This window comes from Lissotriton vulgaris, chromosome 11, assembly GCF_964263255.1.
Source record: "Lissotriton vulgaris chromosome 11, aLisVul1.2, whole genome shotgun sequence".
Lineage (NCBI taxonomy): Eukaryota > Metazoa > Chordata > Amphibia > Caudata > Salamandridae > Lissotriton > Lissotriton vulgaris.
This window is the reverse complement of record NC_141699.1, coordinates 222,225,455-222,244,605: the sequence shown is the minus strand read 5'-3', so window position 1 is coordinate 222,244,605 and position 19,151 is coordinate 222,225,455. Positions and strand designations below refer to the sequence as shown.

Below are 19,151 nucleotides of genomic sequence, written 5' to 3'. Positions count from 1 at the left end.
AGGACAGGCAGTGAGCCTATTATCATCCACTACGGAGAGTGACAAGAAGCACTGGCATGAATAGTTCTGAAGATTGAGGAGGCTCATGTTTCCACAGAGACGCATTTTCAAATGATGCCTGAAAAGATTAAGTGGCCCTTGAGAGTGGAGTCACTGACATACTGGAAGACTTAGAGTTGCTGGATGGACTTGGAAATTGAGATGGCTAGTTGGTGCCAGGATTGTCTCTGAGGATTCAGAGATGCAGCAAAGCATATGTCTCCAAAGTGTTGAGGGTTCTGGAGTTCTTATTAGATAAGTCATTGAGAGTGTCTAACACGCCTTAGGTAGTGAGAGAGCTAGAGGTGCTAGATAGTCTTCAAATGTATGCACTGTGGCAAGCCTGTTCCTGGAGCTGGGGTGGTAAAATAGGCAAACAAACAGATAAGGATGTAAAAAGAGATGATGCTCTGCAATGCCACATTGATACCACACTACTAGTGCTGCAACATCAGTTGCACAGGGTGCTGAACTCCTGATTTTGTGCTCTGCAGAAGATGCAAAAGTTATGCTGGGTGTTTCAAGATGTTTTTGAAGGAGAATTCAACCTATATTTAAGATAACATCATATAGGTTTTGAAACCAAGTGCATACAACGCAGAGGATTTGTCATACTGCTTTTGTTGAAGTTTTTTAACTGTCACTCAGCAAAATGTATTAAAGAAATTGAGGTTGGAGTAATAGTGTTAGTGTTGTCATCATGCGTCCTTTGATAAGAATGCCAAGCTCTTCTGGGGATTTTGGACACGTGCATGTTGGAGGCGGTTGCCTGGGTATTGGAAAACTGATCTCAGCATTTTAGGTCATGGCTATGCCCAGTGAGCCGGCAAAAAGCAATTACATTTATCGCCACAGTGAGGAAGCAGTACTAGGCTTTCTAAGGCTGCATACATGTATGCTAACATGATTCCGCATGTGGCTTACAGTTGAGGGTCATATCTGTACTTAGTGAGCCTTCTAGATGAATATGAGGCATGCCCACAGCATTGGGACTTTGTATTACGCAACTGAGTACACTTTTCTGCAAGCGGAGGCTACTCTTGGCTTTGAAGGCATTAAACGGCATAAGGGGTATTTAAAGCCAACTCCAGGCTGCACTGAATATTAGAGGAGTAACTTACTGATGGGAAGCCTCCCCTGGGCATTCAAGTTAAAATCTGGGCATGAGAAGGCCCCACTGGGCTTTTAAGAACAATATTGCATATGGGAAAGCTCTATTGGGAAGTTTGAGACTGTGGGATTGATTTAGGGTTTGACGGAGAGGGTACTGCATTGCAACGGGGATGGAGTATCCTCTTCCCAAAACTCACGGCCTGCCTGCCTTTAGATGTGGGCAGACTGGCAGAATTACTGCAACATAGTAAAATGTACTCTATTGGTATAAACTTTAGACACTCCAAAGGAGTAAGGGCCGTAGGCGTAAAGTTCTCTGAAATAGAATTGATTTTACTAATTTTTATTAATTTTGCACTGTTTATATTTGTTAATGTTAATGTTAAAAATATTTATAGAGCGCAACGTTCACCGGGTAGGTTTCTTGGCGCTGGTGTGGACGAGCTCCTGATAAAACAGAGGTTCAGTTGGGGTAGGCTTGTTGGAAGAGCCAAGTTTTAAGTTGCTTTCTAAACTGAGGAAAGGTGCTGGTAGTGCGTATTGAGAGGGGAATAGAGTTCCAGAGTTGGGGGGCAAGTGTCGAGAACCAAAGGCCCCCATGTTTGATACACCTGGATCTGGGAATGGTCAATAGAGATTGACCAGCAGATCGAAGAGTGCGAAGGGGAGTGTATTTCTTAAGCCTGTTGGAAATGAACTTTGGGCAGGCATCTGACAGTGCCTTATATGTAATACAACCCAGCTTGAAAACTCCACGTTGGCTCACAGGGAGCCAGTGCAGTTTCTTCAAAGAAGGTTTAACATGCAGGCGGATAGGAAGGTGCAAAATTAATCTGGCAGCCTGGTTTTGAATGAGTTGCAGGCGCTGTGTTTGATAGGCCGGGATATCCACATAAAGGGAGTTAGCATAATCTAAGCGAGATATTATGAGCGCTAAAACAACCAGGGTTAATGCTTCTATCGAAAGGAATCTTTTTATTCTTTTTATTTTCTGCAGAAGGAAGAAGCAGGCCGACACCACATTGCTGATCTGAGATTGCATTGACAGGTCGTTACTGATTTTTATCCCCAAACTTTTTACCGTTGGGGTAGGGACAGGCGGGGAGCCCAAACAATGGGGCCAAAAATGAGAGCTTTTGTGTACCTATGATTTCACTGGAAGCAGAGTTTAAATGACATCACTTCCTCTGATGGCAGCAGGATCAAAGGTCATAGCACATAACTTCTTGTGGTGCCACTGAGGATCAAAAGGTGAGTGGCGTCACTTCTACAAAACTTAGCATTTTTGTTTCTGAATGTTTCATTATTTCTCTGCTTATTTCCCTTTTCAATGACTCCAACATCTTTGCCAAATGCACACATATCTATCTGCTCCAAAAGTGTCAGTCTATATGGTCTATATGAGCTTTAGTACTTTCTACCTTATAGGAAAAGAAGGAAATGTCACTGAATAACACTGACAAAGGGAAGAACCTTTATAGAAGACGGTTAGCGTTGCACCTAGTTGGCTTATGTGTACAAATGTTTTCTCCACAACTCCACACAGGTTTGAAGTAGATCATACCAACTTGATTCAAGGTAAATACCTGTTACATTTTATCTAGTCCAAGCAGAACCAAATATCTAACATTTTGGAAAAGCCAATGTGCACGTGCCGTTCAACTCCCATAATACAAATGTCCCTTATATAATAAGGCCTTGTCTCCGATCTTCAAAAAGTATTTCTCTAGTAATTTGGCTCATTATAAACTATAAAGCAGCCTAAAACAAGATGTGTATTATTGGGGCCTCAAGCCTCCAAAGTCAGAAATATATTTGTATGGCAATAAATCAATGTGTGAAGTAAAATCATTTTTTGAGGGGAAGTTCACATAGGATTCCAGCAGTACTTCTAGGAAATCACAACACTTCCCCACATATAACCACATGTAAAAAGGGTAATACAACAGATTTACCTGTATACCTATTGTGTGGTCAGTGTGTGTTTCTCCTATATCCTTATGGGATATAGCTGTGTTGAGGTATCCAATACTTTTACTCAAAGTAATTGAGATTCCCAACAGAACCATTGTTTTTGGCTTAATTACCTCACCCAGGTTCTGAGGGTCACTGGGTTACCCCATTATTTCTAATGGCAGATTCATTAACCAAGCAAAGTTTTAAAAAAAGTGAGGCTGATGGGAAAACATATACAACTAGTTGGAATATTACAAACAGACTGGTATATCCTGCTGGAGACAGTTTAGTGTTTTACTAGCCTCTCCCACGATGGCTGGTTCATACACCCACTCCACACCCATCCAACACAGACTTCACCGGTCAGGTGACCCTTCCAATAAAAGAGCGAGAGTTCACATGCTCGGTGCCAGTTCTAAGTACCAAACCTATGTAGGTGTGTGTCTCTCTCACTCATATACAAAGTATGTGGGCCTAGAGCCCTCAACTCCACATAGACCAAGCAACACATTAACCAGGGCCTACCAAGTCTCTGAAAAAGGGTGTTGGTCCTGGCAGAATATCAATAAGCAGCTGCCCCAAAACACTTCTCTGCCCTAAAATATTACTTTGGGTGGATTTCGGGCAAATGATGACAACATGAAAAAGAGCTAGATGGAAAGTAGGCCAATTTAGTTGCCTTTCATGGCCAACAGAATCTTTACTATTAACTCAAACAAGGCCAGGGAGATTCATGTCACTATATGATCAGCTCACTTTGGATTATCTGTTTCACAGTGCTCCTGGCAGAGTAGCCACAAGTCAAGAAGTGTATCAAAGATTTGGTGCCTGAGGTCCAGTATATATACACAGTTGTACCTTTCAATTGGGTAGAAGCTTCTAGAGGCATACCTTTGACGTGCACAGATGCCCTGCATGACTGGCCTTTGCTCCAAACTAACTACAGGGGGCATGTAGCCTTTTGTGTGTAGACAGGATACAGCCTATTCAAGTGTAAGTGGAGCGGGGCCCAGAACCTCCCACCCATCCTGCCAGTGATGGCCCATTCAGTCACACCAAGTTCCCGATTGTATGTGGCTGTTTAGGAGGAATACACACAGCTCAACTGTCACTCTCTCCCACTCATGTGACCCAGAGACAGGATGCAGGCACCAAATGGCTAAGGCAAGAAAATGGCAACTTTCTCAAAGTGGCTTTTTCAGAATTGCAATATTATAGCTGACTTCACCATAAGTTAGGATTTTAAATTGTGATTCCAGATACACCAAACATGAAATAATTATCCCCATTTGGAAATTGCACTAATAAAATGAAATAAGTTAACTCTGATGTTATCCTATGGGAGAGGTAGGCCTTGTAGTAGCAAAAAAGTAATGCAAGAGTTCTTTACTGCCAGGACATGCAACATTTAAAAGTACATTACTTACTTTTTTAATGCATTCTACCCTGCCCTTCGGGCTGTCCAGGGTCAACCCTAGGGGTGACTAATTTAGATTAAAAAGGAAGGTTTGGGCCTGGCAAAAGATTTTTTTTGAAAGGTCGAAATGGCACACACAGGCTGCAATGGCAGGCCTAAGACCGTATTGAAGGGCTACTTAAGTGGGTGGCACAATCAATGCTGCAGACCCACTAGCAGAATTTAATTTACAGACCCTGGGAAAATTTAGTGCCCTTAACTAGAGACGTACAAGTAAATTATATATGCCAATAGGGTATAAGCCAATATAACATGTTTTAAGGGGAGAGTACAAGCACTTTTAGCACTGGTTAGCAGTGGTAAAGTGTGCAGAGTCCTACAGGCAACACAAACAAAGTCAGCAAAAACAGGAGGTCTGAAGACAAAATGTTGGGGGAAAACTACACCAAAGATGGCAGGGCTAACAGTGGCCCATAGCAAATGTCTGTATTTGCCCATATTTCAACTGAATTCAACCTTTCTAAAGTGATTTCTACTACATTCATTCAGTCTCTGATGATTTTATCTGGGTGTTGTACTCACATTTTTAGTTGGCTCATGCAGCAATTATTTGAGTGCTTTAGTTTTGGGGTATCTGATATTTTGCCAACGTCTTAAAATTAGCAGTATCTGCAGATACAGAACAGCCCCTTAACACAAGTTCAGATATACCCTCAGCCAAGGGAAGGAACCTATACTTGGACTACTTGGACTCATCTACCTGTTAGACAGTTGAGACCTTGAGTGCTTATGTGCAATAAAGTATGCCTCAATCTTTAACTAGAGGCTATCATGGGCCACATATCCGGTAAAGGAATGGCATCATCAAGGGATGTAATTTGAGGACTAAAGTTTGCCTGCAGGAGTTGAGCAGAACTATCTCCATGAGAGTCAATTTATGAAAGTCCTAGTACTCTTTCTCTGCATCAAGTAACCCAGAAAACACCTATGTTCTTGAGCTACTGGATGAAGGTAGTTAATGAGATGGATGTAATGGAGCAGGTGCCATAGGACTCCCTGTGGTCGTAGGCAATGTGTACATGCTAGACTATGGTCAGTTCAAAGTGAACAACTCTTGCTGCAGACCTGAGTGGTCACTTCAGCGGAAGAGCCAAAACTCAAAGATGCCAAGAAGAAAATCAAGACAAAACTAGCAATAGTTATATTGTGTGTCTGCCTAATTGTAGTTTGCATCGATGACTTGAGTGAGCGGATCACTTAGTGAGTGCACTGTCGCCTAAAAGTCTTCAGGCGCTAGGACTGCACAGAAAGCACCCATAAAATACTCAAGGAAATACCAAGATAACAGAATAAGTGTGTTTTGAGGACACAACAAGATGCAGAATGAAAATGCAACTGCTGTAGGGCAAGTGTTAAGCAGGCCCAGCGTAAAGTCCACAGCTTTGTCATGTTGTACTGCTTTTTAGTGAGGTCCGATGGCAGGGCGGGGTTTCAAAATGGCAAGGACCGCTTTTCAGAAATAATTCAATGAAGGAGATTCTTCTCTTAGGCAAAATCAATAATATTGCTGCATTATTATTAGTAACAATAAACGTGTAAGCAACAAACCCATACACTGGCATAAATATAATATATATATGCTGGAACTTGCTCACATGAATGTTCAGCTCCACATTCTTCCACTGACAATACCTAGTAAACTTGTCACTGTAAAAAACAAGAGAAAAGAGAGTCAGAATGTAATGAAAAACATAATTTATCCTGTTCAAGTGACATTCAACCTACAGGTAATGTTAAGACTGACAGGATGTCAAACATTGTGTAGGTAGTTCTACCTTTGACTGCTGTTTCTTACAGAATTTAGCTGCAAAGAATACTAAGTCTCTGTGCAATGCTTAAGGCTTCCAAAATTAATTTAGGGAAAAATGCACCACCACACTGTGCAATACCCTTCAACTGACACAAACCTAAACCAACCTGGAATACAAAACTGTCAACAAATGCAAAGCCAACAAAACAAGAACGTAAGCCAGAGATTGAAAGTAGACTCATGAATTTAGAGGGATAATTAACAATAGGGGTGTCCTAAGCTGCTCCTCACAAATGTATTTACATCTAAGCAAGGAGAGCCATACCGCATACGTGGACACACCACATTTTCTCAGTGAAAACTGGCCTTGTTTTTGCAAAGTGCCTAGCTGTAGATTCTGAACCCTATCTCTGCCGGCACCTAGGGAAACCTAGCAAAACTTTACATTTTTAAAAACTAGACACCCAGGGAAATCCAGGATGGGGTGACTTATCTGGCTTTCACCAGGTTATGTTACCTAGAATCCCTTGCAAACCCCAAAATTAGTACAAAAAAAAGAAATCCTCACATTTCTCATGGTGGAAAGTTTTGGGATCTGCGTGGATCCAAAACATTCCACCCAACCTACATTCCCCAAAGTCTCCTGAGAAAAATGGTACCTCACTTATGTGGGTAGGCCTTGTTCCCGCGTCAGGAAATGGCCCAAAACGCAACGTGGACACCCCACATTTTCTCAGTGAAAACTGACCCTGTTTTTGCAAAGTGTCTAGCTGTAGATTTTGAACCCTAGCTCTGCCGGCACCAAGGGAAATATAGCAACCCTATACATTTTTGATAACTAGACACCCAGAGTAATCCAGGAAGGGGTGACTTGTCTGGCTCTCAACAGGTTCTGTTACCCAGAATCCCTTGCAAACCTCAAAATTTGTAAAAAAAATAATAATACATTTCTATGGTGGAAAGTTCTGGAATCTGCGTGGAGCCACAAAATTCCACCCACCCCAAAGTCTTCCGAGAAAAATGGTACCTCACTTGTGTGGGTGGGTCAAGTACCCACGACAGGCAAGGTTCCAAAACCTATTGAGGCGACATCAAAATTATTTATCACCAGATAACCAGACAAGTCACCCCATCCTGGATTCCCTGCGTGTCTAGTTTTAAAAAATGTATAGGTTTGCTCGGTTTATCTAGTTGCCGGCAGAGCTAGGGTTCGAAATCTACAGTTCGGCATTTTGGAAAAAAAAGGGTCAGTTTTCACTGCAAAAATAAAATGTGTCCACGTTGCGTTTTGAGCCATTTCCTGTTGTGGGCACAGGGCCTACGCACATAAGTGAGGTACCACTTTTATCAGAAGACTTAAGATAAAACACAGAATTGTAGAACAACTGTTATTACCTATTGACTTTTCGAAGCATTTCGGCCTTCCAAATGAAACACAAAGTGTAAAAAAGAGGTCATTTTGAAAAATGTCCTATAATTCTCATGCTAGTATGGGTACTCATAATTTAGCAAATGTGCAAATATCTAGTGTTTCTAAATTAAATATTTTGTTCTAATTTCAGAAAGACATAGGTGTCTTTCATACCGATTTTTCCATGTACATATTTTCCCAAATTATTTGCTATATACCCGGTATGTAATAAACAAAGAGGCTGCTCAGTTATTGGCTCTGGGTTCGTCGGGTTCTTGCTGAACGTAAAATTCCTATATATCCCCACAACCAGAAACCTCCAGCGGATGTAACTGTGTATTGCTTTGAAACAGCTGTCATAATTAGAAGAAGTTACAGGTGAAAACATTGGCACAAATGGTTGTTTTTTTCAACTAATTTAAAAAGTTTCCTATATTCAACTGTTAGTTTCTATAAAGAAACCTTGAAGGATCTACACAAATGACCGCTTGCTGAATTCAGAATGTTGTAATTTTCAGGCCCGGCCCGTGCAGGGCGTTATACCAGGGCAGTGACGTCAGGCGGGGGATGGGCAGGGGTTTGAAAATGCGGGATATGTACCATTACAGGTAAGTAACGAAAAAAAAAAAAAACGAATTTCGTTGCCTACGCTGCATCACATTTGGCGATGCAGAGCGGGCAACGAAATTTGTTTTATTCATTTTTTTCGTTACTTACCTGTAATGGTACATATCCTGCATTTTCAAACGCCCCACCCTACCCCTCCCCCGCCTGACGTCACTGCCCCGGTATAACGCCCTGCGACGGGCCGGGCCTGGTAATTTTATCTACTTTTCTAAAATGTATAGCTTACCAGGATTCATTATTGCTTTCATACACATTTCTACCATTTTTTGGAAGAAGTTTGAAAGCACAAAAAATAGCAAAAATAGGCTATGTCCTAGTAAAATGCAAAAACTGTGTAATTTCTGGGTCCCCTCCAGGGGAGTCTACAAACCCTGGTTACCTACAGAATACCTGTGATGTTGGAAGAAAAGGACGCAAATTTGGCGTGGATAATTATGTGGTCCTAAAGTTACAAGGGCCTAGGCGCGAACTACCCCAAATAGCCAAAAATAAGCTTAGCACAGGGAGGAGGGAAGGGGACAGGGGTGGGGGGGGATGGGGTTAAATACATATAAAAAAAATGTACCCATTGTTGTAGCAAGATCTTTTGTCACCCGTGGCGGTCCCTGAGTTTGCCAACCCCCCTTGCTACGCCACTGCTTTTGCCACATTGATGCCATCCTCCCTGCTTTTAGTGGCCTGAAATATTCCAAATTGCCCCATTTATAGAAGCGTCAAGTTCAGTAGGAAACGTTTACACTGGCCTGTGGCAGTGGTGGTGTTGCCAGTCGGTAGTGCAAGCTGCAGATGCCCCCTGAGCAGTAACTTTGGCCCTGGTACTTGTTTATTTATGAATTAAGCGCTATTTTCCCACATGTTAAGAAATGCATCTCTCAAGTTCGTAGATTGCAAAGCATTTTGAAGAATGTGTCCTACCTAGTGCCTGAAGCACGGATTTAGCTCTTCATCTTAATAACTCGTTATAAGAATCACTGGAGTCAGAAAACATATTAAAATCAGCTTAAGTAATTCACATTAAAACTAATTTTGCTCAAAATGTGTAGGGAAAGGTAGAGATTTTTTTCCTACAAGGACAGTTAATGTATAAAAAATGAACGCCATAAATATCTTCTTTCTGCTCATCACTGGTTTATTTTTTAAACATATAAGAAGGTAAAGCAGTTTTTATTTTCCCTTATTAGTTAAACTGCAGCTGCAATTACCAGCTGTCACCTGCCTTTTACCTCAACTAGAGACTTTACACAAGTTGCCTGCAAAAAGAATATTAGAGACATGCTTTCAATAAAGCATTCCAGGCAACCATGTATTATATATAGAATTAATGGAGCAGCCTTACATAACATGGCTTCTCCTCCCTGCTCCAAGTTAAAAAAACAAATAATGCATAGCCTCTTGCCACTCACACCCAACACTCTGTGTGCCTTTCCTTTCCTCCTCTCCAGTAGCCTGCTCTCCATCAATACTCTGACAGGCTCTCAAGGATGCAGGCAACAGCAACATGGAATTCCTTTGTGATGTAGCAACAGTGGTTAACACGTTTTGTTCACACTAGTGGCTCTCAGTGGATACAATGTGAAACAACTTTATATATGGTATGATAATAGACATTTCTGTAATCTACCATCATGCCTGCGCGTCTAATCCCACCCAACCAAGGCTTGATGTCCCTCTCATTTCTGCGTGTCCCTATCGCTGAACCTAGAGAACAGGAGATAGTGCTAGCATTCCAAGCATGCTGACTGGATCAACAATCTCATAATTCCACCCAGCCTGCTGATAATAAGAATGAGGATATACTGGAGACAATCGAACCAAGTGTCCTCTACGGAAATTCAGAACTCACCCTCACTACAGTGTCTCTATTTTGCAGCCACAGTAAAGCAAGAATTTGAAAAACACAAACAACATTTTGTAAACCAAATTCAAATAATACTGCTTCATCAGGAGTGTGTTTTCATACCTTTCTATAAATTGGTCGAATATTTTTCCTCGGAGACTATCAGATATTTCTTCAATATATGGCTAAAAGGAAAAAAACAGTATTAACATTTTGTAAATTAATTAATATTCATTAACCAAATATGATGATTTATATCCTTTCTCTTATCACTTTATCAAATGAATTTCTTAAAGGAAAGTCCTGAATAACCAGCAGGGTGGGGCTATATTATATATATTTTCTAAACCCCTGACATTTGCCAACAAATGGAAACTTGACAGGATTGCGACAGTTATGTTATGCTAAGGTCTTTCTATCGCAAATTCACCCGAGGTAATTTTAGGATTGAGGAGCATTTAAAGCAACAATCAAAGACATTGATCAATTTAGTGAGTAAGTAAAATATTTTTGAGTGTTCTTCTGAATTGGTATGGTCTATTTTTTTATTTTGGCAGATGGACTGAATTCCACAAACATATTGATTACTATAATGGAGATCATCCTTAACAAGGATCTCATCTGAACAGCAAATTCATCCTTTCAGATCACAGGAGACTGGGTGGCACATCATGCGTCAGCTCAAATCAAGTAAAATGTTCATTTGAGTCTGACACAGATCCATGCAAACTATACTTAATGTATTGGAATAATGAGAAAATTCTATACAGTTCATTATAAACCATGACAATTAAACCATTCAATACAATTTAATAGCATTCTATCCTCAAAAATGCATAATCAATACCGAAATTCATTCAACGTATTGAGGCGCATATCAATCAGATTTATTAAGCAGCCCATTTTGTAGTTCAGCAGCCACCACTAAGAACTCCCCAACAGCATTACTAACCAAGGGAAAAGGTAACATGTGTAATAAAGCATCCCTTTCGTACATTGTAAGGATATTGCAAGTCACAGAGGAGCTGTTTTATTTGAATGCAGTCACAGACATGGTGGTCTGCTGAGCCCAGCAGCCCACCATGCCTGGGAGGTCCAGCCATTCCCAATGGGGACACAAAATGCGAGTGCCTCATTAATATTAATGAGTCTCGCACTTTACGACCCGCCTGGGAACCACACTCCGTGTCTCTGACACTGTTGTACATAGTAAATTGCGACTCGCTATTTGTGACTCGCAATCGAGCACAAATTGCGGGTCGTACATCTGGCCCTCTATCTTTCCTAAATGTTGCAATCAATAGTTCCTTTTGCCTATCACTGTCCATTCAGAAACACAGAGCACAAGGAACAGTCATTTTATATTTTTTTTAACTGCAGGTTTAATTATGCTCAACTGTAATAACGTATTACAGTTCAGCGGCGATATCATTTCTTCATTACAGGTGACTAAGTGTATAGAGCCACTGCAGGCTCCTAATTGTTATAAAAGAAGATTTAAAAAAGCTGGATGGCATACAGGGCCGTACTGGAAACTTAAAACAGCCCTGGCAAAAATAAAAAATTCAGCCTGCATGGGCAGACGTCTTAATGTGCGCTAGAATAAAAGTAACTCTTTCAAGTTGCAGCCAGGATCGGTAATGAGTACCACCATTCCTAGAAGCTGAACCTGGCCTCCAAGTGTCAATACCGACCTCCTGGGGCTCCAGCCTCCCGGGGAATTGCCCGCTTGCCCGGCTGGCCAGTCCGGCCTTGATGGCATAATCTAGAATGGTTATGGTTTGAGACATGAATAATGTACCCTCTCAAAAACTCCAAATAAAATGTAGGGAAATAGAGTGCATAGGTGGGTGCAGGGACAAAGTATCACAATTACAATAGTTACCCATAAGATCCCTATGAGAGAGATACTCATGTGAGGGACACTGAAAGTAGATACTCAATTTAGTCAGTAAATCTCTCTCTTTATTATTAAAATGGTTTCATTCTACATATGGTTTTCAAAGGGAAATATGTTTTAACAGAGGTCTACTTTAATTGTATTCCAGCCCTCTGTAAAGTCTACTGTCAAGGAAAAAGTCTAACAACCATTTATTGTCATATTTAATAATACATTAGTGTCAGACCATCTTCAGGGGGCCAATTGGCCATATAGCAAGCAGGGGCTAATGGGTCACAACCGTGGTGGAAGAAATCCAGTGGCGGTTCCTCCGCTAAGGCGGAGGAGCGTCGCCAAACTGCTCAAAAGGAAAAATAAATGATAATGACATATCGATATCATCATTTTATTTTTCCTATTGAAGTCAGTGGCTCAAGGGGTGGGACTGGCCAGAGCAGGGAGAGAAGTTGTTTGCACTCCTTAAGTGCGCATGACTACTTGGTCCACCCTTTTGGGCATCTTCCCCATCAGGCATGCTTCACACAGCCTGGTGAGGAACAGGCAAAGTCTCCCAGTCCCCATCTGAGCGCCAAACCACATCGCTCAGGCCAATCAAAACACTGCATTGCAGCATTGTGATCGGCTATTGGGAGCCCGGGTGCTTCCTGTTGCTGGCGAGGACAGGAAGAAGAGGACAGAGGAGAGGCAGCAGCCGGCACCCCAAGTAAGGTTTTTTTTGTTCACTTTCTTCCCACTCTCTCGCTGCCTCACCAATCCCGATTGTTAGCAGCTGTTACTGATGAAATCATTTGCCTCTGGCTTTCTGGGGTCCATCCTAATATGGCTATGTAAACTGGGCCCTTTCTGTACTTGATTTTTTGAGTAACAAGTAGGATTGTTCAAAGGCTTCTCAGGGAGTTAGTAGAAGGGGCATAGACTCAGTCAATGGATGCAGGGTTATGACCAAACTCTCAGATCTTGTCACTGAAGCAAGCAGCATCGGAGGCCTTTGTTGGCGTGGACTGCCTTTGGCAGCTGCAGTCTCCACAATTTTGATGACATCTTTGCCTACAGAATATTTCAATCAGCAGAATATGTCCCTCAAATTATGGCAAGATGCCAGACAGTACGCTAGTACTTAGGGCAATTTTGCTGTTCACACAGCTCACCACATGATACAAGCATGGAGGCATGGTGTGCCTCTTAGCTTGGGCTAGTGTATGTCCCACTCTCAAACACAGATAAGATTCTTCTGGGAGTTCCACATACTGGGAACAAAGTTGAACATCTTCTTCTGGACAGTCTATCCTCAAGCAGGGCCAGGCATTTTCCTCCTCTCTAAGCATGCAGACAGGATTCTAGGTAGACTTACAGCCCCTCTTGCATTTGGCAAAGATTTAAGGTAATGTCCGCTCACCTTTGTAAGACAGACTGTCATGCAGAAAGTAGCCCTGGATTACAACAGCTTTTCAAGTAGTCTGCGAAGCACTATCTTGCTTGGTCAAAAAGAACATGGAACTAGAACAATGAGGGACAGTTTGGGTCTCACCTTAATCTCAATTTCCAGCCAGGGAATTTCAAACTACTGTATAAAGTCCTGGAACCAGTTTTGGGTTTCTAAATATTTCTGTTTAGGTACAATCAGTCTATCCGTTACCTAAAATCTCTGTTGAATTGGTTACTGCTGGTAAGCACTCAGCATAATAGACCTTTAGCATCTGCTGTAAATATCTGTCTGTTTCAAAAGGACATCATTATACATGTTTAGCAGGTTAGGTATTTGCTTCTTGTCAAGTCTCAGAGTGTCCTCTCCAACATACCACAGAGTATCTTTGACATGATTTGTGTACATGATAAATAGAAATGGTTCCAAAACACACTCTAGACTTACACTTCACATGGAAGGAAAATCCTTAGAGCACTAATTTCTCAGGCCATACCTAAATTTGAGAAACAAATTAGTAAACACAGATTGGAGGATGGAGGTGATGGCTGAGTCCACTCCCACATCGTAATGGTTCCCACAATCAAATGCTGAACTTAAATTCATCAATGTCAGATGTAAAGATCCTTTCTGAACTGTCACATCCATTAACAAATTTAAATGTAGGCATTGTTTGATGATGCCCTTGCCTGCTGAGAAGCCAGATTGAGATTTCATCCAGAATTCCACTTTCCTCAGCCCAAACCTGACAGAGGAATCCTACTTAGGACCTTGATGGTGGAGTCATTAAGTGAGATGGGGCGATAATCTTTTAGATTGTTTCAGTCGCCACTCTTCAAAATAGGTGCTTTACAGATTGCCTCCAAGTAATCTGTATGGATTGGCATACTCAGGAGTTAAGGACCACTATTAATAATGGGCCCCACAGTTAAATACCAAAGGCATGAAAGTCTGTAAGTGGCCAGCCGGAACTTGAGCTTTAATATTTGGGCTAGATTTGATGGCTTCCACGACTGCAGCAAATTAAAAAAAATTAAACATTACTCCTTTAAAGTTCTATAATCCTCCAGGGTGTGTGAAGGTCAACAGAAACTAAAACAATAACCTTCACTAGTAGAAGCATGCATATTAGTGCACTGTCATCCAAGAGAGGAAAAATGGGGTGCTAATGACAATCTTCCAATACGTAATCCGTATTTACCAGGGACTGCTAAAGCACATGACACAGTGCAAGTAGAAGGTGAAAAAAAATTAAAGTAAGTTAAGAGAAGTCCCTATTAGCCATGCCATCCAAACATGTTATGGTGCTATACACAACTAATGTAATAATATAATTAGTGACCAGGGGAAGTCAGCCTTCTACCTTTTCAAGCACAAAACTTGGTGTTTAAAAAATTCTCTTCTTTGGAGTAGAAAATCTGAGCTCTTCTGAAATAAAAGTGTTCTAAGAAATGTTAACAGATGATTGTGATTGCTCCAAAGGTATGATAACATTTTAAAACTGTCTTCCTTAAGAAGGAGAAATAATGTGGCACAAACATAGTCGATAAAGGAAGTTTACACATCTCTCACTGTAAGTGATCACCGACAAGTTACTAAGTGTAAGATAAGAATTGACAATTGTGAAATTGTACTTTCATGTAATATCTAATATAAATGTCCTCGAGCTTCCAGGTGACCATAACGGTTAGCAGGAGAACTACAACCCAGGGCATTTAGTGAATGTTTATGTTTATGTTTATTTTCTTGTAAAGTGCACAAATACCGAAGTGTCTCGGAGCTGAAAGTGAGAGGGTGAAAGGCACAGTGAGAAAGTTTATGACCTATGCAGCTGTAAAAAAACAGGTTTTCAAATTCTTCCTGAAAAGCTGGAGATTTGGCTGGCGTCTCAAGGATATTGGTAGTTTATTTCAGACCATAGTTGCACAGTGTGTTATGGCTTGGCCTCCCCATCTAGCTTTTCTAAATGTTACAGTTTTTATTAATCCTTGCGTAGCCGATCTCAGTGTTGGTGGTGGAGCATAAGTTATAAAAAGCTTATGAAAATCAGCTGGACTCCCCCCGTTTACTGCTTTGTATACCAAAGTTAGCACTTTAAATTCAATACGTTGTTTAATAGGGAGCCAGTTTAATGATCTTATTCCAGCTGATGTCAGTTGTCCTTTACGCAGCCCCAGAAGAAGTCTAGCAGCCGCATTTTCCAACGATTACAGTTTTTGTAACTGACATTTCTCAATATCCAGAAACAATGCATTAGCATAGTCCAATTTAGATAGAAAAAGCGCTACCATCACAGTTTTCTGGAGTACTTGAGGAATATTTTTTCACAGTATTCCGATAAGAAAAAAACAAGAAGAGAAGGCTGTTAACCTGGGCGCCAAAATTCAGCTTATTATCGAGAATGATTCCCAGATTTCTAACCCTGTCAATAGGGTAAGGGCAGCTGTCTCACGTTGCTAACTTGACGTTTAAATCGACAACCAAGCAAGTAAAGTGCATATGTTTAGCTTTTAAACCACCATCAATTAAATTGGATAATGGAAATTTCCACAATATTAGGTGAGAGGGCAGACCCTAAACAGTTCTTATGATACTTTACTAAAACAACTATTTCTGCATTGTGTGAAAAAAGTTATAAAGCCAGAATATGTGGATGATTAGTGACTCGTGAATTAATACAACATTCAATGTTGAACATTAGCAAAATGATAAGTCCCACCCCTTAGCCCTACTCAGAGTTGAAGGCATTGCTAGAGATTAAAATGATCAAACCTCATTCATACAAAATTCTTCTGCTGTTCAGTTTTTAAGAAGTAAGATGATAGTATATTTTTTAATCAAAGATATCCATTCCACATTAAGTTTGGCTTGAATGTCAGACGCATCCCATGAAATATCAGGGCACTGCCCAGGAAATTGGGCAGACTACAAGCAACAGCAGAAAATACTTTTTTTTCAGATTTTTTTTTGTGTCCAGCCTCCCGGACCATCCTGGTTTCCTTCATTATTCATCATATAGTGGTTTATTTATTGTGTAACAATCAAAAAGTCTGTAGCTTAAGTAGCTGGCACAACCTGTGCTGCAAGCCGACTAACATAATTTAATTCATAGGCCCTGAGCAGGTAGTGCCACTTTAGCAGGGACTTTCAAGTACATTAAATATGGGAATTTGGTGGAAGCCATGTAGAAAGGGCAACGTCCAATATATACTTTATTTAAAATAAGGGTATGGTGAGCTATAGTATACGATTACAAATGATGATGCATACAATTTACACCTTGATTAATATGTACAGTTGCTTTTGTTTAGGAAAAGGTAAGAAAAGATATGCAACAAATTGTTGAAAACAAAACTCATTATTCAACATGAATTTCTATCAGGTATGGCTATCGGCAGGTTTCGCTGAACAAAAACATCACTTCATTAATCTTTCATAAAAGTTAAATAAGAAGGTAGGAGTTTGGACTTTTGGTCAGCACCCTTTCAGTCATTGATTTTCGTGTGTTTTCCAAGCGTTACCACTGCTTGGATTGGCTATTCATTAAACCAGTGGCATGTGGAGGATAGTTACATTCTTCCATTCGTATTGCCATTAGGTTGGGGTGATGGGGCATCAATCAGTTGAACTATGGCAGGTCGGCCATTTTTAAAATGGTGGCGCTCCCTTGTTTGCTTTATCAATTACAGAATCATCCTTTTCCGATATCACCCCAGTGGTTCCGCCAAGTGAATTCAGTGCTGGGACAATTTCTTTGGGCTGGAGGTATGATGAGGGTGGCATATAGCGAACTCCGATATCCTCTCCTACTACCAGACCTCCCATCTCCTGGTTCTAAATGAGTGGTGGTACGGGGATAGGAGCGGCCCTGCATATGCCCTGGAACGACACCTGATGGGCTCTAATTCCCTGCATAAGATACTGTACGCGGCACGGCTTCGAAGGAGGCTGCCGCCGGCTACTCAACTAGTATTCCAGATTTGGAGACAGACGCTGCAACGAATGGGATGGTGGGCACGCTGACTGAGGAAACCCCACTGTGGAGTAATGGACGCCTTCCTGCGCTGAAGTCCCTCCGGAGTTGCAGGGGATGGGATAATATGGGGATTTCAAGGCTGGGGGATGTAATGTCAGGTACGACACTTAAATCCTTCCAGGATCTCCGAACGGAGTATGGCATGCCCAGCTCCCAATTTTTTCAATACGTGCAGTTCCGCCATGCCATTGCGCCGAACTTGGAAGGTCTGTATTCCCTCCCGGAGTTTAGTCCATTGGAAGATAAGGTCTTTATGGAGGATCTAGGGGAAAAAAAGATATCTCGCTTCTATCAGACACTAGTCACACACTGCTCCACGACATTGCAGAAGCTCAGGGAGTCATGGGAAGGGGGTGTTAGAGTGCTGGAGGAGGAGGACTGGCGGGAGGCACTGGAGGCTCCTAGGGGTGCAGCCATTGCGATGCGCCTACGGCTTATCCAATTTAAATACTTACACAGAATCTACTACACTAGGGAGAGACTATGGTGAGCAGGCCTCATTGCATATCCGGATTGTCTTTTATGTGAGAGGGAGGTGGGGACATTAATCCACACAGTATGGAGTTGCAGCTCGCTGGCTAGATTCTGGAGAGGGGTGTGGGATTGTCTGTCCGAGGTCCAGGGATGGGAACTACCCCCGCACAGCGCGACTAGGTCTGTTGCATGTGATGGATTTTCTGAATCGTTTTTGGCCACTATAGGTGTGGCAGGGTATACTCAGACATGAGTCCCTTTCTCACTGCACCATCAGGATTCAAGCAAGCCGGGCCGAAGAAGGCTGAAATGCCAGAAACCGGTCCCCGGTAGCTTGTCTCCTTTCTGGTGAAGAATTGGCTTGGTAGTTTAGTCTGCCCTGTTCCCATGATGCACTGGGCCAGGGACAGACTGATTTGCATATAGCCAGGTTCTGAGCTGGGATGGTGCAGTGAGATAAATAACGGTGATGGATCAAGCCCTGATCTTTGGACTGGGTAAGAGTGGTCTGCTTAATTCAGACACTCTGTTCATCACCACCCCCTTTTCTGAATCGTTTTTGGCCACTATAGGTGTGGCAGGGTATACTCAGACATGAGTCCCTTTCTCACTGCACCATCAGGATTCAAGCAAGCCGGGCCGAAGAAGGCTGAAATGCCAGAAACCGGTCCCCGGTAGCTTGTCTCCTTTCTGGTGAAGAATTGGCTTGGTAGTTTAGTCTGCCCTGTTCCCATGATGCACTGGGCCAGGGACAGACTGATTTGCATATAGCCAGGTTCTGAGCTGGGATGGTGCAGTGAGATAAATAACGGTGATGGATCAAGCCCTGATCTTTGGACTGGGTAAGAGTGGTCTGCTTAATTCAGACACTCTGTTCATCACCACCCCCTTTTCTGAATCGTTTTTGGCCACTATAGGTGTGGCAGGGTATACTCAGACATGAGTCCCTTTCTCACTGCACCATCAGGATTCAAGCAAGCCGGGCCGAAGAAGGCTGAAATGCCAGAAACCGGTCCCCGGTAGCTTGTCTCCTTTCTGGTGAAGAATTGGCTTGGTAGTTTAGTCTGCCCTGTTCCCATGATGCACTGGGCCAGGGACAGACTGATTT

The 19,151-nt window shown here is 41.9% G+C and overlaps 1 protein-coding gene across 2 annotated transcripts in view; it reads right to left on the bottom strand.

The window, feature by feature from the left end:
• GRK3 (G protein-coupled receptor kinase 3) overlaps positions 1–19,151 on the bottom strand; it is a 1,062,914-nt gene that overhangs the window by 340,003 nt on the left and 703,760 nt on the right. For both annotated transcript variants that reach the window (XM_086943135.1, XM_086943134.1), the window contains exons 6-7: positions 10,334–10,395; positions 6,181–6,232 (exon numbers count right to left, since the gene is read on the bottom strand). In XM_086943135.1, coding sequence (XP_086799261.1) covers positions 6,181–6,232; positions 10,334–10,395 — 114 coding nt within the window. The remainder of the gene's footprint in view (positions 1–6,180; positions 6,233–10,333; positions 10,396–19,151) is intronic.